Here is a 26,616-nt window from a genome sequence, read left to right on the forward strand (position 1 = left end):
ACCCCCTTTACCCTCAAATAGATACACTTATTCAATACCACTTTGCACCGCAATAACGAGTGTACAGACGATGTACGTTCAGCGGCTGTCCAAATTGGCTCATTCGCTCTTTCATTTACTCCTTCAAAAGTGGACTGTATTAGTGGACTAACGTAGGGAGTATTGATTGAGGGTTTAGTGGGCGATTTCGTATTCAGCCCAGGGCTGCATCCGAAAACGCATACTTCCCTACTATATTGAGGGGAAAAACAGTATGTGACATTAGATATTACAGTACTTATAAAAGAGTAGGCAAAAAGTACCCAGATGACCTACTTCTTCTGGCAAGATTCTGAAGTGTGCATTGCTACGATGGACACTTTACTATCCCATGAGGCAAGAGGAGAGGATTTATGAATAGCAGTGAAGCGACGCAACTGACGCTGATACGTCCGGATTACATTCATACTACACACATTCATGCTATATGGAAAGAACTTTTTTTATCAGTCGTGAAGTAATTTCTTAATCAAAATAAGTACCCACTCAGGTGAGTATGTGATTTCGGACTCAGCCCAGAGCTGTGTTTAAGTCAAATTTTTTATGCCCTTCCCTCGCTGACTTCCCTCCATCTTGTTCACTCGTATGTACATCATTGTTTATGTTGTATGAGAGCCCACTACTGGTGAAACCCTTGAAATGTGTTTAAATGGAACGCACCAAGCCCTTGATCACTTGGAATCTGCTATGGAGTTTTTTTTCCTTATGAATTGTTTTATGCACCATTCTATAGGCCTGTATGTATGCTTGGGCTGTTAATTTTTTTAAATATATAAACAAATATTAAATATGAATGTATTAATATATTTAAATACATAATACACAAACGAAAAAGATAACAATACAATAAACTATATCTGTGTTAAAACAAAGTCAGCTTAAAGAGCATCTTGCAGGTAAAAAAAAAATCTAAATGAATATATAATCGCGTTTGAAAGTACCATATGAAAAGATAATGCAGGATTTAAAATGTTTTAAAACGACATAAGGACACCAATTTAGTAGATAAAAGGCTTGTTTGAGATGAGCAAAATCTGCGCAGAACCGATCACCGGTGATCAGCGCGAGATGCATGCCGGTTAGAAATGTGTCCGAGTGCGGTCCGCCTTGCTCTGATGTCATGCTGACGTATGTCAAAAATCTCTCGCGAGCGCTAGGCGGAGGTGTCGGATTCTGCAGTTGCGCGCAGTTGCTCTCCACCGACTGCGCTGATCAAAAGCATGATGGGAAACGACTTGCTGACGACACTGCTTAATGCTCATTGGTTTAAACAACTGTGATGTATTGTTCTCTTTTAAAATGTTTGATTTTAAAACTCTAATATAATGTTTTATGTGTATATGTGTGAATATTCCCAAACTATCTGACAGTGCGATCTCTTTGGGTTATGCAATTTAATTTTTATAAAAAAATAAAATAAATAAAAACACATATGTCTGTATTAAAGAAAAAAATATTGATAAACATGTATTTCGAATTGAATTAAATAACAAGTACTTTGGGTGTCTTGTTCACTTTATTTATTTTCATATAAAAGCAACAGAACTCGAATTACATCCAGTTTATTAGCAACACTGTGCCGCGATATCCATCTTTGATCTCACAGGTGTCTGATCCACTGCGAGAAGAGAGAAGTGTCCGGCTTGCCTGCGCTTCTTTCACTCCTCCCCTCACTGCAGCCGCCTACTCTCGGCTACATTTCAGGCAAGGCAAGGCGCATCTCAAACAAGCCTAATGTGAGCGTTTCTTTGACTGCTCGTACAAACCGCTTTTTTTCAACATCGCGTCATTTTACGTCACAAGAGGGAGATGTGTGCTGTGCTCTGCTGCAGCTCAGTGCAGAGTAGGTTGGTATTCAGTAAGAGCAGCCGTGAGTCAGTGTGTTTTCAGTAGTTTTTGTATTTCAATTTATCATCGTCATGGTAAATTTTTGTGTTTGTGGAGCTTGCAAAAACTCCAGCCTGTCAGGACATCGAGTCCACCGGTTTCCTAACAAGAAAAAGGACGGTGCTATCTTTCGTGCCTGGGTGCGGTTTGTGCAGGTGAAGAGACGGGATTTCTCTTCCGCGTTGGCTTCGGAAAATGCGGCCGTGTGTAGCGTTCACTTCAGATCGGAGGATTATCGTCCCGGCGATATGTTGGAGTTCAACATGGGATACCGAAGTAAGAACCGGGTGAGACTCAGAGCTGGTGCAGTTCCTTCAGTGCACCCATCTTCGGGTTCTCCCGCCGGATGTAGGCGCGATCTCAACATCAACTGGCAAACGCAATGTAAGCGGAACGAAACTGAGCTACTCGTTATTGTGTTTGTGTGGACCGTTTATCAGTTTGGACCAGTGCAGCGCGAGCCTGATCAAGCAACACTGTAACTGCGAGATCCAGTAAATAAAGCATTTGAATTTGCCACTGAAGTAATAACATCGCTGCGAGATCTAGTGAGAAATATTCACATTTCTCCGTTATTGACGGATCAAACAGCGCTGACGTGGAAACCAGGAATAAACATTGTGCAATGAATGAACGAACTATCCAGTGTCCACAGATCAGCAACATTCACCATGGCTTTACTGTAGTAACACTAAGTGCAACCATGGAAGATTGGCATTTTCCACTAAGGCCCAGTATGCATCCACCTCCCTGCAACACTGACTTTCCTCAGCTGTAAACATTGCCTCGCATTTCCCACACAAGCACCTATGGAACAAAAAATGTATCAGGAATAAATATCTCTCTGTCTCTCGATGAGAAACCGCTAAGTTATATCGCGTAACGTTAGTCTGGGCGGATATTAATGAGCATGACAAACGCCTGATCAAAGCTTAGTTTCTGTTATTGTAAGTTCCAATATGTCCTGTCTAACATTAATCCTGCTCTCTTGGCAGCCTAGCAGGCTCATAATTGTATGGCTGTGGTCCGTCAACAATTTCCTCAGCGTCCGAAATGTCATTGCAATCCATGTTTCCCTGTTGTTTGAATCGACCACTCTCCCTCGTGCTACGTCACGCTCGTCACGCCCATTTTCAGATGCAGAAGTAAAATTTTCTCACAAAAATGACTCCAGAAGCCACTGTAGTGTATTTATAAGTTTTTTTTTAAAGAAAATCTAGTTCCTACATTATTTTTCTATACATTGACTTGTTGGGTCTTCTAACCTGCAAGATGCTCTTTAAGGTAACTATAACATACAACAAAGTATTAAATACGGTTAAATGTCAAAATAACGCCAATATCATACTCTAGAGTTACTGACCCTGCAAAAGAGTAAATAGATGGATCATACACTTGTTGTGAGGCCTTTATTAACCCCCCGAAGAGTCATATACACCTAGGATGGCTTGAGGGTAAGTAAATCATGGGCTAATTTTCATTTTAAAGTCAACTACTCCTTTAAGTGCGATCTGCTGTGACGTCATAATCATGGTGAATTGTGGTCTATGGATTTGTCTGAAGTGTACAGGTTGAGTTAGACTTGCTACCTTGCTAAAATCGAGGGGTCGCAGATCTGTCCAAATAAACTTCCCTCATGCACTTTATGAAGTTGAAAGCACTTCAAAATGAAGTGGCTGGAATGAGCACTTCACCTTATTCCAGACAGATGATCCAAGGGTAGCTGCTTGCATCTCAGCCTGCCTGACAGACATACAGTACATTTCTGCCTGGATGAGGGACCACCATGCACCTGTAACTCAACCTTGCAAAGACAGAACTGTTTGTGGTCTCGGCCAACCCATCACTTCATCACAACTTCTCCATTCAGCTAGCTTTGTCAACCATAACTCCTTCCATGACAGCCAGGAACTTTGGAGCTGTGATTGATGATCATTTAAACTTCACATACCACATTTCTAGAACTGCCCAGTCCTGCAGATTTGCCTTATATAAAATTACGAAGATCAGGCCCTTCCTACACAACTCCTTGTCCATGCTCTTGTTCTATCCAGACTGGACTATTGTAATGCTCTCTTGGCAGGCATTCTAGCATGTTCTGTCAAACCTCTGTAACTGATCCAGAATGCAGCAACGAGAGTGGTCTTTAACATACCGAAGAGAGTACACATCACACCTCTCTTCATCAATTTGCACTGGTTGACAACAGACACTCACATAAAATTCAAGGCACTGATTTGCCTACATAACATCCACTGGCTCTGCACCATTTTACCTAAACTCACTACTTGAGACCTATGTGCTGTTAGGGAATTTACAGTTAAAGACCCAAGGACAAGATATGATTAATTAAGACCAGGAGTTAGAGGTGCAGTCAATTTAAGTCAAGAGTCAGAATTATAATAAATTGACTTTGAAATTGAATCGACATCCCTAGTTGAGGTCAACAGCTGCCCACCTCCACTGTAAGCAGTGTTGGAAGGGCACTGCTTCCCCCTCTTGAGGCGCCGGATGGTTTGCCAGAATCTCTTCGAGGCCAACCGGTAGTCCTTCTCCATGGCCTCACCGAACTCCTCCCAGGCCCGATTTTTTTTGCCTCCACAACCACCCGGGCTGCAGTCCACTTGGCCTGCCGGTACCCGTCAGCTGCCTCAGGAGTCCCACAAGCCAACCAGGCCTGATAGGACTCCTTCTCCAGCTTGACAGCATCCCTTACTTCCGGTGTCCACCACCGTGTCCGGGGATTGCCGCCTCGACAGGCACCAGAGACCTTACGGCCACAGCTCCGAGCGGTCGCGTCAACAATGGAGGTGGAGAACATGGTCCATTCGGACTCAATATCTCCAGACTACCACGGGATCCGGTCGAAGCTACGCCGGAGGTGGGAGTTGAAGATCTCTCTGACAGGGGACTCGGACAAACGATCCCAGCAGACCCTCACAGTACGTTTAATACGTTTAATACGAGTCTGTCCAGCTTCCTCCCCTGCCATTGGATCCAACTCACCACCAGGTGGTGATCAGTTGACAGCTCCGCCCCTCTCTTCACCCGAGTGTCCAAGACATACGGCCGGAGGTCGGATGAAACAACCACAAATTCGATCATTGACCTCCGGCCTAGGGTGTCCTGGTGCCACGTGCACTGATGGACACCCTTATGCTTGAACATGGTGTTCGTTATGGACAAGCTGTTACTAGCACAGAAGTCCAATAACAGAACACCGCTCGGGTTCAGATCAGGGGGCCGTTCCTCCCAATCATGCCCCTCCAGGTGTCACTGTCGCTGCCCATGTGGGCGTTGAAGTCCCCAAGTAGAACGACGGAGTCCCCAGTCGGAGCACTTCCCAGAGACCGCAAGAGGGCTGGGTACTCTTTACTGCCGTTCTGCCCGTAGGCGCACACGACAGTGAGAGACCTACCCCCGACCCGAAGGCGCAGGGAAACGACCCTCTCGTTCACCGGGGTGAACTCCAACACATGGCGGCTGAGCTGGGGGGCTATAAGCAAACCCACACCAGCCCGCCACCTCTCACCATGGGCAACTCCAGAGTGGTAAAGAGTTTATCCTCTCTCAAGGAGTGTGGTTCCAGAGCTCAAGCTGTACGTGGAGGTGATCCTAACTATCTCTAGTCGGTACCTCTCAACCTCACGCACAATCTCAGGCTCCTTTAGGACAATCTCAGCACAATCTCAGGCTCCTCTCAGGCTTCCTCTAGGGACGTGATGTTCCACGTCCCTAGAGCTAGTTTCAGTGTCCAGGGATCGGGTTGTCGAGGCCCCCACCTTCGGGCTGAGCCCGGCCGGGCCCCATGGGGGGAGGCCCGGCCACCAGGCGCTCGCATACGAGCCCCAACCCCGGGCCTGGCTCCAGGGTGGGGCCCCGGCTGCACCATGCCAGGCGACGTCACAGTCCTTGTTTTAAATTTCTTCATAAAGGGTTAATGTCTGAACCCTTAATGAATTTTTATTTGTGCATGGTAGAATAGCAAATACTGATACATATTACATAATGACATAATGTCATTACTGACATAATGACATACAATAAATATGGAAAATTTAACTACACGATTGAGGGAGCAGGCTACACAGTGAATTCCGAGAAAACGCTACGCTTGAGTAAACAGTTTGTGAATAAGCCACTACAAATGATGGCCGTGAAAGAGACTGTGAACGCATTGAATAGGATATGTTTAATTGGTGAATAGCATAGGCTACTATTACACAGTAGCGATAACGTTAAGCGCACCAGAATAAAATCGAATATTCAGAAATAAACAGTGTAGCTGACTTACAGATTCAGTTAACATCCACAAATGAATAAGCGCGACGATTCAGGGAGCAGGCTACACAGTGAACCTCGAGAAAACGCTACTTAAGCTCTGCTGCTTTCTTCGACCCTCTCTGTGTCTGGTCCTGCGCTGTGCACACTCAGTGTGCAGTGTGAGAGGGGGAGTGGCCAACGGCTAGAGCGGAAAAAGCCAATGTGTGCTTCTTTTAAAGATATATTTAACAATATATTTTGCATTTCTAATCCAAACTACGTCAAACTTGGCACTGCACTTACTCGTGCCCGTAGCAAGACACCTGTCAAGTTTGAAATCCATCGGACTAACGGTTCGAGAGATATGCGAATAACAGACACACAGATAGACAGACAGACAGACGTTTCTGTAATTTATAGATGGATGATAATGAATTAAAATAATAATATATAATAAGTACCAGTTTGCAATATCAAGCAGCATAACAGAGATTTTGTACGGGTACAATAATTGGAGGAGAATGACGCGGGAAGCCTCGCAAATTCAAGTTACATTACATACACAAAAAAAAAGTATCAAAATATGAGGACACTTTTGGTTAGAAACACCCCTGGTTTCGGATCACTTCAATGGCTGTACCTTCAAATAGTGCAAATAGGGGGCAATTTTGGACACAGCTTAGGATTTCAACAAGACATTTTAAACTCCAGACTATAGGATTATCAGAAAGTTTCCACTCAGCTGTAATGGAAAGTCCTGGGCAGCTATAGCTAAATAATACCCCCATTTGAGCCCCCACAAATGCAACAGGGTCTCACCTCACACCCTGTTCCATGTGGCCTCCTCTTCATAGTCTCATACTGGCATGTTCCCAACAAAGTTCAAAATCAGATTCTGTTATGCAATGCATATGTAAGATATTGCCTAGCTCATCTGCAGGCAAATTACTGTAATGACATTAGTGGGTAAAGATATGGCTCTATAATATGGTTACTGAACGACAACCATCTTCAAAAATCTCAGTGCCAAGCTCGAGGTTCCTGCCAACCTTTAAAAACATAAACACACACACATAATTAAAGAATTCCAGTCCAAATCCACAGCACACGACTTTTGCAGGCTCCATGGTCTGTTCTCCAGGCAGCACAAAGAGTTTCTTTCCTGAAAACTGTCGACAGCATCCCTTTTATCTTTCTCTGTCACCTTCCGTCTTCTCCATGATCAATACACTGTCAATCACTGTCGGGCCAAACGCCCACATATACAGTCTGTGAGCAGCAGAACCAGAGACTCAGCACAGAAATGCTGATCTAACTGTGTCTGGCTGTGATCTAGCACAAAGCTTCGTCAGCTACAACTCATCAAATATACAGCAATGAGAGAAGTTCGACATTCTCTGAAGGCATGGCAACATAAAAGTTTTACAGACATCAACCTTCATATGACATGAAGCAAAAAATTAAGCAAAGAAAAAAAGAGCAAGACGTTTGTGCAGGTTCATCTTTATGAATCAATCAGTCAGCTTCGTTTGAAACAATTTTCTTTGGCGGAGCAAAAATAGCAACTGTAATTGTAACTTGCAATATTGTGTCTAAAATCTAAAGGGTGGAATACATTAAAAGACTTTTGTCCCAGTTTACAGTCTTGACGAGTCAGCGGTAAGTTAGTAAAAGACAGCAAATTGCCGAAAGTTGACAAATTTCACAGAAAGTCAACACAATCTCATGGCAATGCATTACTATTTTACATTTGGCGAATTATTGGCCGTGTGAATTTGTACAATCTCATTCGTACATTTTCGTATGATCTGCTTACGTCCCAGTGACGGGTAGGGGTACGTTTTTGTATAATTCATACAATTTCATACAGAATCGCCACCTCTTAACATAGTTACGTTTTCCCATGAGGTCAGGTTGGAAAATCATGTATTGTGTGATAGGCACATAGTAATAATAATTTTTTTTGCTTCAGAATATGAATCCATCCAGTCAGAGAATAACATAAAACATTTGATATTTTGAGCTGATTTTGGAACTCATGTTTTCATTTGTCACATGACTCCTAACAACGAGGTGCAATTTCCGAGGTGTTACAAAATCTTTTCAGGGTTTTAAAAGTCGTGTAGTGTATACCAGAATTCAGGTTAATCGGGACCCTTTTTGCCATTGAGATGACTTGAATCAACTTGAATTCACCTATGTGTTCTAAAATCGGCTAAAAATATCAAATATACTTGATGTCCTCTAGCTAGATGGAATCATAGTCTGAAGCTAAGAAATCAAAGTCTGTGCCCATCACACACTACGCGATTTCCTGTGAAATCGATCAACTCTGACTGCCCAAAATCTGCGGATTGACTCTGATTCACAGCAAATGTTGTCAACTTACATTTTGATTAAACATTTTTTTTTTTTTTTTTACGTGCATGAATTGTGAACACTATCAGGAATGTAAGAAAGTAAATAGGGTTAATTTTGATTCCATGTTCACATTTATATTGACAATGAGCACTAGTATTTTTTCCTCTCAAAACCCATATTTAAGAGAAGAAAATGAATGAATCCAATATAAAGGTCAGTGATAAGTTAGCTTTTCAAGCTTTATTTTAACATGATTACAGGACAGTATCAAACATGTTTTAATATTGAGAACATCTTTCAAATTACACTAGGACAAAACATTCAGTCTCTTTTGTATGTTTGTTGTGCAATATATGATAACATCTTTTCTCAGTTTGTACAAACACAGTATGGAGGATAACAGTCAGTTATAAGCTTAATGCACTTTAACTCCAAAAACACCTCCCTGTTATAGGCCATCAATGTATCGAAATGTGGCAATCTTGCTCTTTTTAACAAGAGTATACGATGAACATGCAAGTTGCACCAGAATAACACATTCAAGACACTTATTTCCATATTATATCCATAATATTTTACATGAAATCTACAGATAAGTCAGGAATATCACCCCAGAAATGTAAGCAAAGAGGTTCCTGTAGCAAATGCATCATATAGCTTATGGAAAACTGGCTTACAGTTGATAAAAAAAAAAAAAAAAGTCATGTAACTCAAAGGTACTTAAGCAAAGTTTCACTGAATATAACAGTAAGTAAGTGCTGTATGCTACACCTCAGGTCCTGTAATCACAAAGGCTAAAGCACACCGTATATGCTGAGGTATATTCAGACTGGACTTTGGCACTGGATATGAATCAATTTAAAGCCTTTGGAACGACATAAACAGTCCAGCCTTAATCCAACAGTCTTTAGCCTGAATAGCAGCAAAATGCTACTCCTGCAATAGCAGACAGTACAAAATGTTCAATAACAGCTGTAGAGCCTTCACATACTGTATGGTTTTCCCAACATAATCTCATGGCAATTCAGAACTATTTTACATTTTGGCAAATTGGTAGCTAATTCGTATGAATTTGTATGTACATTTTCGTAGGAGCTGCTTACGCTCCATTGACAGTATGGTTTGAATGTGGGGTTACGGGTGAAGTTTCGTACACATTTATTCAAAATAAATCGCCAGATCATAAAATAGTTACTTGTTTTCATGAGATTGGGTTGGTTTTTCCACCCTAATTTAAGATCTTTAGACTCATAACCCTACTAAATAAACCGTATTTGCTTTACTTCAAGACTGCCAGCTCTTGAAGCACAAGACAACAGCGTGGAACTAGGCTAAACTGTGGAATATGTGCACCTTACTCCACACATGGAGGTGGAAAGGTTCTGGATATCTTTAAGTGGTTTCCTGAGATATGATGGAAATGTTAGACTAAGTGTGACCCAGCAAGACATACTGAGAGCCTGGAAAGGAGGGTATTCTAACCTTAAACATCTGTAATAAAGTATCGTCAATCAGTAGTATTGTAGTATTATTGTGGTTACTGCTGAAGTACATTCATTCAGCCTTTTTTTAGATTAAATTGTCAGTGGAAACACTTCTATGGCCAGGGTCCAAAAATAACACCTGCCAATGCGCCAAACGGGAGTAAAATGTGATTTTGGTGAGTATAAGTGGTATATGAGACGTAATGTTTCACATTAGGGTGAATAAAATGGTTGCAAATGCAACAAAAACATACCTTTTACAAGTGACTCCCTCACTGAACCGTGAATTCTTTTTTGGTTATGTTTGAATTAAATCGAAGCGTGTACTGAAAGCCAAAGTCGGATGCATGCAATGGACTGAAGCACTTCTGAACCACCATCTTTATAGCCATTCTGACATTTGTCAATTAAAAAGTAATTTGGCTTTTAGCTAAATATAATTTTTGGGAGCCAAAGTTTTCTTTTTTTTGTCTGGAATTTTTTCAATATACCCGCTGTTGAGCTGTATGGCAACAGGTTAATTTTGGACCCAGTATGCAAAGCTGTACTGATCCTAAAGTACATCAGTGTTAAGATGTGTTAAATTATTAGGATTCTTCCAGGGCCCAAGCACCAGTTTGGTCTAAGCCTACATAATATTACAATTAAAGATATGAGCTTTTTCTCAGTTACATGCCTTGGTAATGATCTCTGCTGACACGTTACTGCAATCTCAGCCTCATGCAAAATACTATAGTAACAATGTCACATTGCATTCCACATACAGAGCACCCTGTGTAAGGGAAGGTGGGGTGGACCAGGAGAAAATGGCTTTCCTCTGAAACAGTACTACAGTACTTTGAGGTATTGAGGAGTCTTTTACCCATCTCCAAGGACACCCAACTCGCTTGATTCCTCTTGCCAACCACACTGGCCAAATGTCGAGCCAGGGCCGGTCAGCAGGCAGCAGAGGCTGAATGAACAGATATTGGTGTCTGAAGTCCTGTTAGAGTTCTTAAGAGCGCGAGCAGAACCATGGCTTTCCTTTCCCGAGTGAGCTACGTGGCCTCAGAGCATCATGTCAAGAAAGAGTTCAGCTAATGTGTTTGTGATAATTCCCTCAATGATTTCTACTCTCAGTTTATCTGCTGAATCTACTGTGTTCAGTGTCGTTGCTTATACGGATCTCGCCAGCTGAATTGAGACACTGCTTTCTTGTGTCCTCATGTGAAATACTTGCAGTTCGTTGAGTCAATGAAACAGTCAGCTGTGCATTTGAGATGTCCATAAGATCTGCGGACAGAAAGATGGACATTAATATTGTTTGGACATTTTGTCAACTATTATAGTCTACTTTTTCCAAGGACCATGGGGTGTTCCTTATATTATTTTTGTATGGGTTTTTAAAAATATTACTTTAATATAACATTGTGATCGAGTATAATATTCAGTAAAAAAAAGAATATAGTAATATTCAATGAATTGTCTTTAACTACTATGTACTAATCATTACCTTACAAGTAATGTGAGTAACGTAATCAGATTACTTTTTCCAAGTAACTAGTAAACGCATTGCTTTTTTAAAATTTACAACAAAATATCTGAGTTACTTTTTGAAATAAGTAACGAAAGTTACTGTTTTCCCCCATTTATTGACTGACACCTGTCCTCTAGTTATAGACTAAATGTGAACATCCATTGACTCATCTCACTTGCACAAAAACAGATTCAGTATTCCTCAAAATGAATAAAACCGCAAACCTGTAATAATTAAATATGTTAAAGAAACACAAATATACTTTATGTATTTAATATCACTTTATTAATCGATGTCTTTGCTGCTGACCTTTGAAGGGACTAATAAAATCAATTATAATTATATATTATTTGTTCGTCCTTATATGTTCAATGGGATTTTAGCCTTTCTGAACTCTTTTTATATTGGCTTGAAATGTCTTACCCAGGCAAAAAGGATCTGCATGTGTGAAAGCCGAAATCCTTTCCGTCACACTCCTCTGCCTCTTCATAGCGATATCCATCCCCACAATATGCAAATTTGCACTCTGGGAAAGAGGGAAAGAAAGAATGAGAAACATACACTGTAAAAAAAAAAAAAAAAAAAAAACAGCAGCAGAACTTTACTGTAAAAATATTTACAGACTGATCTTCAATTTACAGTAAAAAACAACAACAACATTTCTTTAACTTAAATAATGTAGACCAAACGACTAAAATCTGTTTGTTACCTTTAAAATATACTGACAACTACCATATTAACCAATAATAACAACACACGATGTGGGATCATCATAATTAGCTTTTCCACAAGCTGAGGGAAATACTAGTATATAGAAGATGCAACATGTCATTCACACAAATACGCCATCATGGTAACACAAATGACACAAAAATAATGCAATAAATATTCATTTAACAACACATGACAAAAAAAGAAGAATGATTTCAATGAAAAACATTTCTAGAAATGTCAATTTATATTTTTTTTCACTGTAAATTATAAGATTATTTGTTCTTTTTTACTTTTAAAATTATAGATTTAACAGTATTTTACTGTAAAACTACATGGGAAAAATTCCTTATGATCTTTTACAGTTTTTCACCATTTAGTGTATGGGAACTAAGTTAAGTTTTCAAGTAATTTGTCTTTTAACGACGTTAACTACGTATTTTTTACAGTGAGAGATAAATGTACAATTTGTCTGTTATAAACGCAGACATACATGACGTACATGATCCATCGTTTTACACGGCACACAAAATAAATAGAATAAATGAAATTCAAATATTGATTTGAGGTAGATTATTTTATTAAATGAGAACCCAGAGACCACAGAGCGATAAGAATGGTAGCACAGCTGTGTATGAAATCGAATGCCTGGGACAACAGCCAGTTGTGCAGTTTAGAGGTCATTATACTAAAATATTTGACCGCAGAATGCAGTGATCGACCAATCAGAATGTAGTATTCCAGAGCGCCGTGTAATGAATTAGGAGAGCATTTGTTTGGGTGACTATTGAATGAAGGTGTTATTCTCGGCTTGCTATACAGGACCCGATTATTCTTGCGTTCCCATTTTAGAACTCACTCTCAAGTTAAACAGCATAACAGCATGTTGTTGAGAATAAGCTGTCAGTTGGAACTCCGCTGTTTCAACCAGATACTTACTGACACAGCCATCTGTGACCACCTTATTTCCGTCATCACACTCCTCTCCGTTCTCCACTTGCACAATGCGGTCTCCACAGAAACCGTCCTGGTCGGGATCCCGCTCCATCGACTGGAACGGCGTTAACTGGAATGAAAGAGTCTTTTACAGACCTTGGAGACTAAAATCACTAAGTGTGTAAAACTATTAAAGTGCCCCTTTATGCTATTTTAAAGGTAACTAATTTTGTTTTGAAGGTCTCCTATAATAGGTTTTCATGCATCCAAGGTCAAAAAAACACAATATACATTACAGGATCATCTCTTTTCTCAGTGTCAATAGGCCAACTACCCATTTATAACTTGGATGTTGTTTATTGACTGGCACCTGAATTGGCATCCAGCCATCAGTGTCTTTGAAGTAAAGCGACCTCTGATCTTTACGGAACGCCAAAGCGTTGTCGGTCTGAAGGCGGTTCAGCTCCTGTTCGTTATTCACCACAAATATCTGCAACAGACATTAAATATCATCAAATGTCTGAACGTTGGACTGGGGAAAAAAATTATGGTCCTAGATTGAACATCATACAAAAAACAATCGATCCAGTGAGGCGCACAGATATCTGTTAATATTCAGGCTTAAGTTTGTAAACCGTGCCCGCATTGGTGGCTTACCGCTGGCACTCTGGGATAGATGCCCCGGTGCAAGTGCTGGTCAAAGGAGGGGTTGACACTCGAGGGGCTATTGCATCCGCAGCGGCCTGGGCTGCCAGATTGTCCCTTCTCTCCTTTCTGTCCTACCATGTACAGTCCTGCAGGAGAGGTAAACAACACAAATGTCCCTCCATGTGATGCAAGAGTAATGGAGTGATTTTAAGAGCTACTAAACCTGGCCCTCATCTATCACGAAGAGTAAGCAATTGAGTTAATAAGCACAGAAACCAAAACAAGACAGCAGCTGTGCTGTGAATAAAGTGATGACATAATGTTTGTGATTCTGCGCAAAGCTTGGCCGCTCCGGCCATCAGTTGAGGACATGATGTCATGGCTTCAGTCACCTTTGGGGCTTCTGTTTCAGACTGAGATCAGGTTGCTTCTGAAGCTAAATAGACCAGTGGTGGGATTTCCTGAGGTGATTTAAGATCATGTGCCTCACCATCTGCACATGGCAATAGCTAATGCTGCAACATCATCATGTGATCCTCAAACTAACAACTAATATTTAATTGATCAAAAGTGGCAGTAAAGACTTTAAGTAAAAATATATAAAATAAATGCTGTGGTTCTGAACTTTCTATTTATCAAAGATAACTGTTAAACAGAACTGTTTTCAAAATTCAGCTTTGCCATCATAGGAACAAATTACATTTATATGTGTGTTTTTGATCAAATAAAATTTGAGCCAAACACCATTAAAAAAAAAACCCCAAACCCCCCCCCCCCCCCCCCCCCCCCCCCCAAAAAACATACCAACCCCACACTTTTGAACGATAATGTAATTGTTCTAAAATGTCCATGTAATTTCCCTAGGAAAGTTTCCTTCCTCAGAGACCAGAAGAGATTTGAGATCTGATACTTGTATGTAAATATAATACCTGAGGCGGGCAAACCAGGAGGGCCAGGGTGACCAGAGACCCCCTGAGGGCCTGCAGGTCCCATGGGTCCAATTCCACCCCTGTCACCTTTTGAGCCCTGCATCAGAAATCAATGATAATGGTCAGTTATTTCCAATGCTTTAGCTTTGTTATCATGTTGCTATTATGTGTTTAAGGATGGATCACCTGCTTTCCCCTTTTTCCTGGACGACCGGTGGGTCCCCTGTTCCCTGAGCTTCCAGGTTCTCCTTTTGGGCCCATTTCACCCTGAGAAAGAATTTTTAAATTATATATAATACTATATTAAAGGGTTAGTTCACCCAAAAAACACTTTACAATAAGGTTCCATTTGTTAACTTTATTTAACTACATTAATTAACATGAACTAACAATGAAAAATACTTTTTGCATGTAATAATTTTAGTTAATCTTAATTGCAACATTTACTAAAGTAATAATACTTATTAAAAGTAATAAATTGTATTTTTATTAATTAACGTTAACAAAGATAAATAAATACTGTAACAATTGAATTGCTCGTTGTTGTTAATGTTAGTTAATGCATTAACTAATGGAACCTTATTGTTACCAATAAAAATAGACCACTGCATTATTATAAATAGTACTAACTGTACCATAACTTATAAAATATATTATGTAATACAGCATATACAGTTAACCAGTATAAACTCCTCAATATTATGAAAGGGTAAAAACATAGTAATATTTTCAACACCTTTTGCCCAAGCATTCCAGGAAGACCAATTGATCCCTGAAACAGAGAAAGATGCAGTCTTTGTACAAAAATGAATTATGGTTTAGACCGATTCAAACTTGTACTGCAACACAAGTACTCTGGTAACTTACCTTGTCACCCTTTAAGCCAATTTCACCTCTGAAACCATGTGAACCCTAGCAGGACAACATCAAAACCCCAGTGACATTAAATCATTTACAAGATGAAAAGGGTCATTTGATGAACAACAGGGAAAAAAGTGAAAGAATGAATTGAATGATGAATTATAGTGGGTTCAGAGACGTAACTCACTTTTTCTCCCTTATGTCCAGGGAAGCCCTGCATGAAAGAAATTAACATTAACACACAGAGCACATTATTCTGTGTCCATATGACAAGGCATTATGACTATAGCAATACTAATTCAGGACGCTGGGTCCAGACCTTGGGTCCAATTGGTCCTCTTGCCCCTGGCATTCCCATCAGCCCAGAGTCACCTTTCTCCCCCTGTTAAAACACATAGGAGTCACTGTAGCATTCACTGCAAATGTGTCACAAAGGTTCGGTCACACTGGCAAGACTCGAACAATAGGATTTAAACACATTTAGTTAAACAATAATCCAAGCACAAGGAACAGAAACCAGGAATCACAGGAGTAGAACTGAGGACATCATCGACAAATACAATACAGAAAACACTGGGGTTTAAAAACACAGACAGGCGAACTATATAACAAGACACAGGTGCAAATTATGATAGAGAAACAAGGGGAACCAAAAGAACTACAAAAGGACTACAAAGCTAGAAACAGGAAACAAGAAGCCTTCTGTAAATTAACATTTAAAGATTTGGGGTCAGTAACATTCTTTTATGTTTTAAGAAAAAAAGAAGTATCTTATGCTCACCAAGACTGCATATATTTGATCATAAATAAAGTTAAAAACAGTAATATTGTGAAATATTATTACAATTTAAAATTACATTTTATAATATATTTAAAAAAAAGTTATTTTAAATTGTAATAATATTTCACAATATTACTGTTTTTAACTATATTTATGATCAAATAAATGCAGCCTTGGTGAGCATAAGATACTTTTTTTTTTAAACATAAAAGAATGTTACTGACCCCAAATCTTTGAATGTTAATTTACAGTAGGCTATGTTAAACATAAAACAGTTTTATGAAAAAAATATTGCAGATTTACAGTATGTAGGTAAATAAATGTTTTAGATTCTACAATATTTTGAGATACAGAATATTTGCTTTTTCATCCTGACAAATGTGTATCTACTTCAAGTTAGTTCCTGCCTTCTGTAAAGAGAATCATCGGGAATTGTGTTCACATGAGGATGGAATGAATTACTCACTTTAGGCCCAGTTGGTCCTTGCCATCCGCTTGGTCCCTGTCGCCCTGGGAGACCAGGAGGGCCAGTGCGCCCCTGTAACACATAAAAGCTATGAATCTAACACACAAAGTTAAACATTTAACTTTAGCGACATTCAGATTTCACTGAAATGGATGTCCTGGGAAAGTGGTCTTGGCTTAAAAAAAAAACGCTCTCCACATGTCAATAATTTTGCATGATCAGGTTTGCTGATATTGTTTTTGCTGACATATCTTTAGTGCACAGGTTTTGGATGGGAGGCTCAGTGCCTCGGCACAGTTACCGCATAACAAAATTGATTAGGACAGATTTTCATTAAAACTTAATTTTATTAAGTAAATTCATTAAGTAGCACCTTTCTGCTTGATAATATGGTCCTGATACAACAGAACTTATATTGTGGATTTTAGCACTGATGAAATGCTGTATTGACCAATCAGAAAGCAGGATGAGAGCTTTTTGTTTTGTAAAGCACCTTTAAAGTCACCATGATGTCAAAACTGACAGTTCTTGTTTTCATATGGAATATTGCAGTGTTTATTATAAATGATTTATCCGTGCCCATCATTATTTTATTTTTAAATTCCTGTGCCCTTGTAAACTTTAATCAAAGTAACTTCCCTTCCCTCTTTCTTGTTTCTCTCAGCGCGAGGGTGGGACAAGCTGTCACTCACATGACATCACAGTAACAGCAAACCACAACCATCCAATCAATTCCTGATGGACAAAATCAAGTCCCGCCCTACATTTCTTGTTTATGAAGCGGTTTTACTCGGATATACATCACAATAGGGAAGAAAAGACAAGCACAACTTCCATTTCATGCCGTCTGTAAGGTATACCGATTCAAGTTTAAATAGACTTTATTAACTCTTTCCCCACCATCTTCACGTGTTTTCACTGTTATACGGTAGGGGGCGCTATTACACATCTTCTGAAATAGTACAGAATCTCCTGATCAAAAGACATGTGAAGAGGAAGCAGAAACAAGCGATATCATATGTAAGCAGATGCATATGTAAAATAACGCGATCATCAATAATAAACAGCATATAAATCAAAACTGCCTAATGTTACTGAATGAAATGTCGACCCAGAACGAGCTATAGGACTGTGCAAAGCATTAGGAGAGTTGATGGACTCGATCTACTCCATCTATGTTTTGATCACCATTCTGAATCTGATCTGGATGCAACAGCTGGTCTTCGACAAAAACAGTCGTTAACGATAACAGCACTGATACAGTAAATCAGAAATGTAATTGAGGCAGGCATATGTCCAAATGCAAAGAACACAAATGTAATGGAATATTTACGATTCTATTGAGTATTATCCTAGGTGTTATGACTTATGTTCCTTTTAACACCTAAAGATGATTGTCTCCTCAAACACAGAGCAATAAGGACAAGGTGAGGACAACGTGTGTTCTGAGTGCTCTGAGGGACAAAACAGCCATCAGGAGAGAGAGAGAGAGAGAGAGAGAGCAAACTAAACCAAACCCCATCAGTCTCCTGGCTTTAATTAAATTATGTGCTAAGGGCAGGAGCCGGGGATTGTGGGAGAGCGAATGATTTATTGGGCTGCCCCAGCACTAAGCGAAATTACTATGCAATGCTGCAAAGCTTCCTACAGCAGTAGCACTCTACTCTCAGTGCCTGCCTGGAGTAAAACAATGCACCAGCACACCCAGATCCCTGTGCAGTGGTTTAGTGGCTTCTCGGTTTAACCGCAGTAGGTATTACTGACTCTGGTCCCAAATGCCTTCCAGGAAACCACACAAGCCACAAATCACATTGTGGGATAGGAGCCATGGGGATGTTCCATTGTGGATTGAACCTAATGAGGGTGACCATAAGCGTCCCCTGATGTTTAAGCACTCCACTGCTTATACATACAGAAGATCATGTGGAAACATGTGACCTGCGTATCTGTGTCAAGGTTGCGCTTGCTTTGAATTCCACCCAGCTGCAGTTGTGAAAGTGTATGTGTGTGCATCTCTCATTCATTGTTCTTTTGGCAAATCCACTTATTGGAAAGTAGAGGACATTAAGTCTCACCTTTTGTCCAGGTCTTCCAATTTCACCCTGGCAACACAGAGGAAGGGAGGAGGAAATAAGAACAGAGTCAGTCCATCAGTGTTTTGCACAATATATACAGTCTTGTTCTGATAGTGTCATTGACTTAAAGGAATAGTTCATCCAAAAATGAAAATTCTGTCATATCTTCTGTGGAACACAAAAGTAGATATTTAAAAGGGATAGTTCAAAAATTTAACATTCTGTGATTAATTACTCACCCTCATGTCATTCCAAACCCGTAAGACTTTCGTTAATCTTCATTTAACAAATAAAGATCTTTTTGAAATCTGAGAACTTTCTGTCCCTCCATTGACAGTCTACGCAACTACAACTTTGACGCTTCAAAAGGTTCATTAAGAGGTTATAAAACTAATCCATTTGAATTGAGTGGTTTAGTCCAAATTTTATAAAGAGACTCAATCACTTAATATGATGAACAGATTTAATGTAGTCTTTTATTCACATATAAACAATGATCAGCGAACATAAACAGAAGCTCAACTGAACCTGCTTGACGCACAAGAACAAACCTCTTGCAAAAGCTTAAACATGCTTGCGTAACACGAGAATTAACCTCATTGGTTCTTGCGGAAGCTCAAACGTGCTGCCTAACACGAGAATTAACCTCATAGGTTCGTGAGGAAGCTCAACTGTGCTGCGTAACATGCGAATGAACCTCATTGGTTCCCGCAGAAGCTCAAATGTGCTGCGTAACACGAGAATGAACCTCATTGGTTCTTGCTGAAGCTCAAACGTGCTGCGTAACACGAGAATGAACCTCATTGGTTCCCGCAGAAGCTCAAACGTGCTGCCTAACACGAGAATTAACCTCATAGGTTCGTGAGGAAGCTCAACTGTGCTGCGTAACACGAGAATGAACCTCATAGGTTCTTGCGGAAGCTCAAATGTGCTGTGTAACACGAGAATGAACCTCATTGGTTCCCGCAGAAGCTCAAATGTGCTGCGTAACACGAGAATGAACCTCATTGGTTCCCGCAGAAGCTCAACTGTGCTGCGTAACACGAGAATGAACCTCATTGGTTCTTGCGGAAGCTCAAATGTGCTGCGTAACACGAGAATGAACCTCATTGGTTCTTGCGGAAGCTCAAACGTGCTGCGTAACACGAGAATGAACCTCATTGGTTCTTGCGGAAGCTCAAACGTGCTGCCTAACACAAGAATGAACCTCATTGGTTCGTGAGAAGCTCAACTGTGCTGCGTAACACGAGAATGAACCTCATTGGTTCTTGCGGAAGCTCAAATGTGCTGCGTAACACGAGAATGAACCTCATTGGTTCTTGCGGAAGCTCAAACGTGCTGCGTAACACGAGAATGAACCTCATTGGTTCTTGCGGAAGCTCAAACGTGCTGCCTAACACAAGAATGAACCTCATTGGTTCGTGAGAAGCTCAACTGTGCTGCGTAACACGAGAATGAACCTCATTGGTTCTTGCGGAAGCTCAAACGTGCTGCCTAACACAAGAATGAACCTCATTGGTTCGTGAGAAGCTCAACTGTGCTGCGTAACACGAGAATGAACCTCATTGGTTCTTGCGGAAGCTCAAACGTGCTGCGTAACACGAGAATGAACCTCATTGGTTCTTGCGGAAGCTCAAACGTGCTGCCTAACACAAGAATGAACCTCATTGGTTCGTGAGAAGCTCAACTGTGCTGCGTAACACGAGAATGAACCTCATTGGTTCTTGCGGAAGCTCAACTGTGCTGCGTAACACTAGAATGAACCTCATTGGTTCTCTCGCTACAAGTGAACATGCTCAAGCTTCCGTTTACCATAACTGATGTGCGGGTTTGATGAATGTTTAAATGTGAATAAAAGCCTAAATTCAATCTGTTCATCATATAAAGCTCGATTCACATGGATTAGTTTTACGATCTCTTTATGAACTTTTTGAAGTGTCAAAGTGGTAGTTGCGTAGCTGTCAATGGAGGGACAGAAAGCTTTCAGATTTCATCAAAAAGATCTTCATTTGAGTTCCGAAGATGAACGAAAGTCTTACGGGTTTCGTAATGTTTGGAATGACATGAGAGTGAGTAATTAATGACAGAATGTTTATTTTTGGGTGAATTATTAGGGTAAAGAATCTGTTTTTGCCCATACAATGCAAGTCATTGGGGTCCAAAACAACACTGGACTACATTAACATTCATCTACAGAAAACATTGAGACATTTTTCAAAATATCTTCTTAAGTGTTCCACAGAAGAAGGTAATAAAGGTTTGGAGTAACATGAGAATGAATTACATAAGAATGAACTATCCTTTTAAACACATGGCAGGGATTGCCATGTAAATTAAAGGAATCCACAAGGTTGCCATTTACAGCATCTTTGGCATGATGATAATTAATTACCACAGAAAATTATTCAGTTAGACTTTATTTAAAGATGTCTGTGTTACAGTGTAATTATACATTTAAGTATTGAGTAATAATAATTAGCTACATGTACTTACTTTAGGGTTAGAATTAGGATGTGGTTTTAATTGGTTGCATGTAATTCACAATTTACATTAATTACTTTAAGAACTACATGTAACGTGTAACAAGGACATTGTAAAATAAATTATTCTAACCCATCCCTCAGTTTGAAAAACAAGCAAAAATTTTGTTCATAGTAATGTACTTACAATAGAAGTCTATGGGGCAAGGCATAATGTTAATGGTATAAAAAAAACATAAAAATACTGTGAGAGAATTTGCTTACAAACATTGTCTGTGCAAAGTTATCCAATTTTTAAACTCGTCATGCATCTAATCCTAGATGTGTGATTTTTGTCCGTTTTTAGACACTGAGAGAAATTATTGTTCATAGTAATTAACAGAATGTCACAGATGCTGTTGTTAGAACCCAGAAAAAAAAAATGTAAGTGGAAAAAGAAAAAGAAGAAATTACAGTATATGTAATATAAGTAACATCAGGTAATATAAGTAATATAGGTTAGGTTTTGGGGTAGGTTCAGGGCCAGTACCTAGTTATTGGCCAGTTATTATAATTACTATAATAAATACATAATATGTATATGCTGAAAAAGACTGTAAAATAAAGTGATACCATAATAATAATAATAATATAATACAATCTTATTTGTTTCCTAACCTCACTGGATCACTTAGATATGTATATTTGCATAAGTATGAGGCGTACCTTATCTCCCTTTGGTCCCTTTGGTCCTGGCAGTCCAGCAGGACCCTGATCATAACACAGACATTGCAAAACCTTATAGAAAACCTTGTGCAATTTCAGGTAATATCATAGTCTAAAGCCAAGTATCTATAACAGTTATTTTGACCAAGTCTTCCTGGCCGACAATCACAATAATATTAACCACATAATTGAAAACCTATGACAAGGATCAAACTGTTTTCAGACTGGAGTGAACTTGCAGGGAAGGGGTGAACTCTCTCTTGGGGCTTCGAGTGTCTGTGTGTCTCTCTTGGGGTTGTTTCTAAGAATGGCACGATGGAGCAGAGACTGGCAATGGAAAAAGGTCTATTTTCATCTGCTCTAAATGTGGAGCGTTAATGGCCTGCTGTGTCGTGGGGGGCCAAACTGGTCACATCCGTGTCACTACAGAAAGACGTCTGGGGAACTCACACGGGTCTCACTTGCTGAGAGGGTTATGAAGGCTAATTACAGAGCTGGAACTGACCATTGTGACAACCCAATACTCAGCTTCCTTGAAGCACCTACACCAACTACGCAACCCTCAACAAACTTGCCTGTGACTGCTGTTATTACTTATGAATAAATACTTGACATTTGAGTTTGACAGAGTCTGTACTGGTAAACATAGCGTATGTGTCAATGACATGATGCTAATTTTTTTTTTATTCAGATCTATTAATTTATTCAGAAATACATAAAAATGACATTGACTCAAATACAATTTTTCTATGATGAGCAAGTTTTACATTTTTGAATAAAAAATCATAAAGAAACAAATGTCACGCTGATACAACTGTCCTGAGTATCTGTAAGGGTTTTATTTAGTTTCAGTGTGTTTTAGGGTACGTTTACACGACAACAATGTACTAAAAACGGAAAGGTTTTTTCTTGGTACAAATGACGACATTGTTACAACAACCCCCATTCAAACGGGTCCGCAAAAACGACTAAAAACGCTGTATTATGTTGCCAGGCCAGTAGTTGGCAATGTCACTTTGTCACTTTTTAAATAGACTACGCGCCTGCGCACATACACATTCTTTTACAGGACACTCGCACCAAATGCGCATGCCTATAGACTGAACGTGTAATACACATGTGCATGCCGTCACTGTTTCCACAGATTCACGTTTTTGTACTTTACACAGAGATGATAACGGTATCGGTTTGAAACCCCTTTTCAAAAGTCTGCATTTTGAGGCCCCCAAAGCGCCATTGACATAAAATGCATAAAAAGTTTTTTAATTTTTAGTTGAAAACAGTGTGTATATAACCCCTAAGTTTGAAGTTCTCATTCAATGTTGTCATGGTTACTGATTGCTTTGTGCACCTGTTTCTTGTTCAGTTTGTTTTCTCCTGTTTTTAAGCCCTCAGTTTAGTTTTACTCATTGTCCAGTATTATCTTTGCTTTGGTTTTCTCCTGTGTTTTTTTTATTTATTTTTATAATGACAAATTTCTGTTCACCAATTAGAAAAAAGTAACATGGTGCGACCAACAATAATATTTATATTCATGATAATTGATATGATAGTTACATGACATCCAATTAGAATCAAGGACTAGAACTAACCGTTTTATCAAAGTTTTTCAAAACCAAATAAAGAGAACCAAAACCAAGAGTACATTTTAGGAATCTAAACAAGATTTTTCCTTTTGTATACCCTTATATACCCTCTAGTTCGTGTACAGTATTTGCCATTCAAACAGTGTAAAAATCAAACTAGCCTTCAAACAACAACAGATTTTCGCTGATTTGAGTTGATTACAGTCACGTTGTTTTATTTTAAAAACTTGCCAGTTTTTGTGACACAAAAATGTACTGTATGATGTGAATGCATCTTAAAATTGCTTGTTTCATAGTTATCTGTGTAGTTTAGGCCTATGGTTTCGTCCTCAACATTGAAGCACATACCTGAGGGCCAGGAGGTCCTGCTGGTCCTGGAGGTCCTGGAGGCCCTGGGGAACATGTGTGGGTTGTGGGATTGTGCTTCTCTTCTGAGATCCCCTCATTTGGTGTAACACCAGTCTCCGTCTATAAGACAAGTCACGTAAAATAACATCTGAGAAATATGATGGAAATGAGAAAATATTAAATAAATAGTTACAGTCTTTGCAGCTTCAGTGGTAATCACAAACCTCTTTTGACTTTTATTTGCATTTATTTATCAAAGTGATGTAGACACAGCTGGTGTGGTCATGGGGACAAACTTAAAGTATTTATTCACAACGTGAACTCTTGATGTAACCCTTGACCGGGAACCTACAATCAAATTCAGGTGCTGGATCAGCAGTCATGTGTCAGGACTCACCAGAGAACCCGGCCGCCACAGTGAAGGGGGTGGAGGGAAGAGAGGGGGCGGAGGTGGACTCAGTAAACAGCAGGGGTTGAATTTCTTTCTGGTTTCCAGCAACTGGAGATCTAGATGCGGGGAAATGAGGTTCATGAGGAACATGTCAACAGACACGTGGGCCAGCGGAACAGTGTTTCACACCACTGTTTTGGAAAAAAGAGACTGACACACATGACTGCTATGATAGTTATCATGTGGATAAGAGTGTAACGAAAGGCCATTCATTCCTGAAACTACTGGATATTTAAAGATTTATCTGCAAACACATGACGCTAGAGCTTTTCTAAGAAATAAGGCATTTATGATGACTTCATCAACTGGCGTCAAGGTGATTTTAAGAGATTCTATGAAGTCAGTTCACCTCATGTTCACACAGTTACATTTAATAATTTAGCAGACCCTTTTATCCAAAGCGACTAACAAATGAGGAGAACAATAGAAGCAATCAGACCAACAAGAGGGAAACAGTATACAAGTGCTGTAACAAGTGTGTTAGTCTAGCACAGTACACATAGCAAGGTTATTATTATTATTATTTTTAAACAAAACAAATATAATAGTATAGAATAGAAAAGGTAAGTGCTAGTATTAATTGGTCAGGTGCTGATGAAAAAGATGTGTCCTAAATAAATGCAGTTCATTGCATTTACTAGGATCCACTTACATCTGAAAATTACTTTTTCTTGTCATATTGAACAGTATATGTATTGTTTTACCAACCTAATTTGTGTTTTGAATATTTGGGGTTATGTATAATCTGTCTTTATTTAAAATAAATGGTACTTGCTTTGATATGTTGTATATAATGCAATGATATTCATACATTAAGTATGACTTTAGTGTCGAAATAATATATAAATATATATATATATATGTTATTGCTGTGCAGGAGAAAAAAAGTGTATGTATCACAGTACATTAAAATATAAAGTACAAAAAAAACTGTTAACTTTGCACAAAAACAAGCACTTGCCTAATTAAACTTTTCACTGCAGTATTGGCTGACAAAACTGAAACACTGCCATTTTGCCATTAGAGATAATAACCAGAGATAATTCATTGATGCCTGCGGGGAAATTGATTGCAAAATCAGGGCAACATCTCATAACTTGCAGTGCAACCCAAGTCAAGTTATGAATATTCTGCAAATGCATTTATTTAATTTGCATGATTCATGAAAATACCAAGTTAGTCAAACAAGCTTATGCTGCCTATTGTGCAAACAAACTTCCCTCTGTAAGAGAAAACCCCTAATATCAGCACCTACCAAACATGTGCAAAAGAGAGTGATGTCTTACCTGTTGGGAGAGGGAATACGTTCTCCACGTAAGAGAATGACGACACATAGCAGAGGAGTTGAAAATATAGTCCAAGCGAGAACAGAATCATGCTGTCGGCTGCCGTCTACCTCCAATAGCACCGAGGAGTGATCTGAGGCAGTCCCGCACTACTCCTCTCTCTCCCTGCCACTCTCTCTCTCACACACTCTAGATCCACGCCTTTAGGAGAAGTGAATGCCAGCCAATGTCTGTTACACCTCTCCCATGTATTGGCCCTGAGCTAAATATACAGGAGGCAGCCGGTCAGCTGCCCTCTGTAGCCAATATTAGCCTGTTACTACTGCCAGCACTGCCTTTGTTTCCCCTGCCTCAAATGGACAGAGAAAACAAAACAGTACGGATAGAAATGACATTGAAGTGACAAGGTGTCATGCAAGTGGTAAAGTTTAACTACCGGCATTAATTTACAGATGATCTCAGTTTTTATAGAACGATAGAAAGTCAAACCTGCTGGGTTTGGTTTGAGGCTTGAGCATCTATAATGTTCGAAATGAGAACTTAAATCTGAGACGGGCTGCCACTGGCATGTGATACACACACATGCATAAAATGACAGAATTAGCCTGCATGCTCTGTAGTGGAATATCACAGATGTTTTCCAGACCCCCTCGTTTACCTCGCCCTCCCTCTCGGTGTCCTTTTTTTTCCTTTCTCTTCAGGACTTATCGACCACCACTGCTCACAATTTATTGGCGCCTTTACTTACCCTCAGAATTAATGACAGAGCAATTATGAAGAGGGCCGTTTAAAAGCCTGATGGG

The 26,616-nt window shown here is 39.6% G+C and overlaps 1 protein-coding gene across 1 annotated transcript; it reads right to left on the reverse strand.

Annotated features, from left to right (window-relative positions):
• Positions 1-8,609: 8,609 nt before the first annotated feature.
• On the reverse strand, positions 8,610-26,055 carry colq (collagen-like tail subunit (single strand of homotrimer) of asymmetric acetylcholinesterase). The gene is made up of 17 exons (XM_084384800.1): positions 25,814-26,055; positions 24,474-24,583; positions 24,077-24,196; positions 22,143-22,187; positions 18,958-18,984; positions 16,883-16,954; positions 15,955-16,017; positions 15,823-15,849; positions 15,642-15,686; positions 15,511-15,546; positions 14,961-15,041; positions 14,775-14,871; positions 13,855-13,991; positions 13,568-13,687; positions 13,201-13,327; positions 11,974-12,076; positions 8,610-11,306 (listed from the first exon to the last, which is right to left on the reverse strand). The coding sequence occupies exons 1-17, from the start codon at positions 25,902-25,904 to the stop codon at positions 11,237-11,239; spliced, it is 1,371 nt and encodes a 456-aa protein (XP_084240926.1). The 5' UTR covers positions 25,905-26,055; the 3' UTR covers positions 8,610-11,236.
• Positions 26,056-26,616: the final 561 nt, after the last annotated feature.

This window comes from Rutilus rutilus, assembly GCF_951802725.1.
Source record: "Rutilus rutilus genome assembly, chromosome: 17".
Lineage (NCBI taxonomy): Eukaryota > Metazoa > Chordata > Actinopteri > Cypriniformes > Leuciscidae > Rutilus > Rutilus rutilus.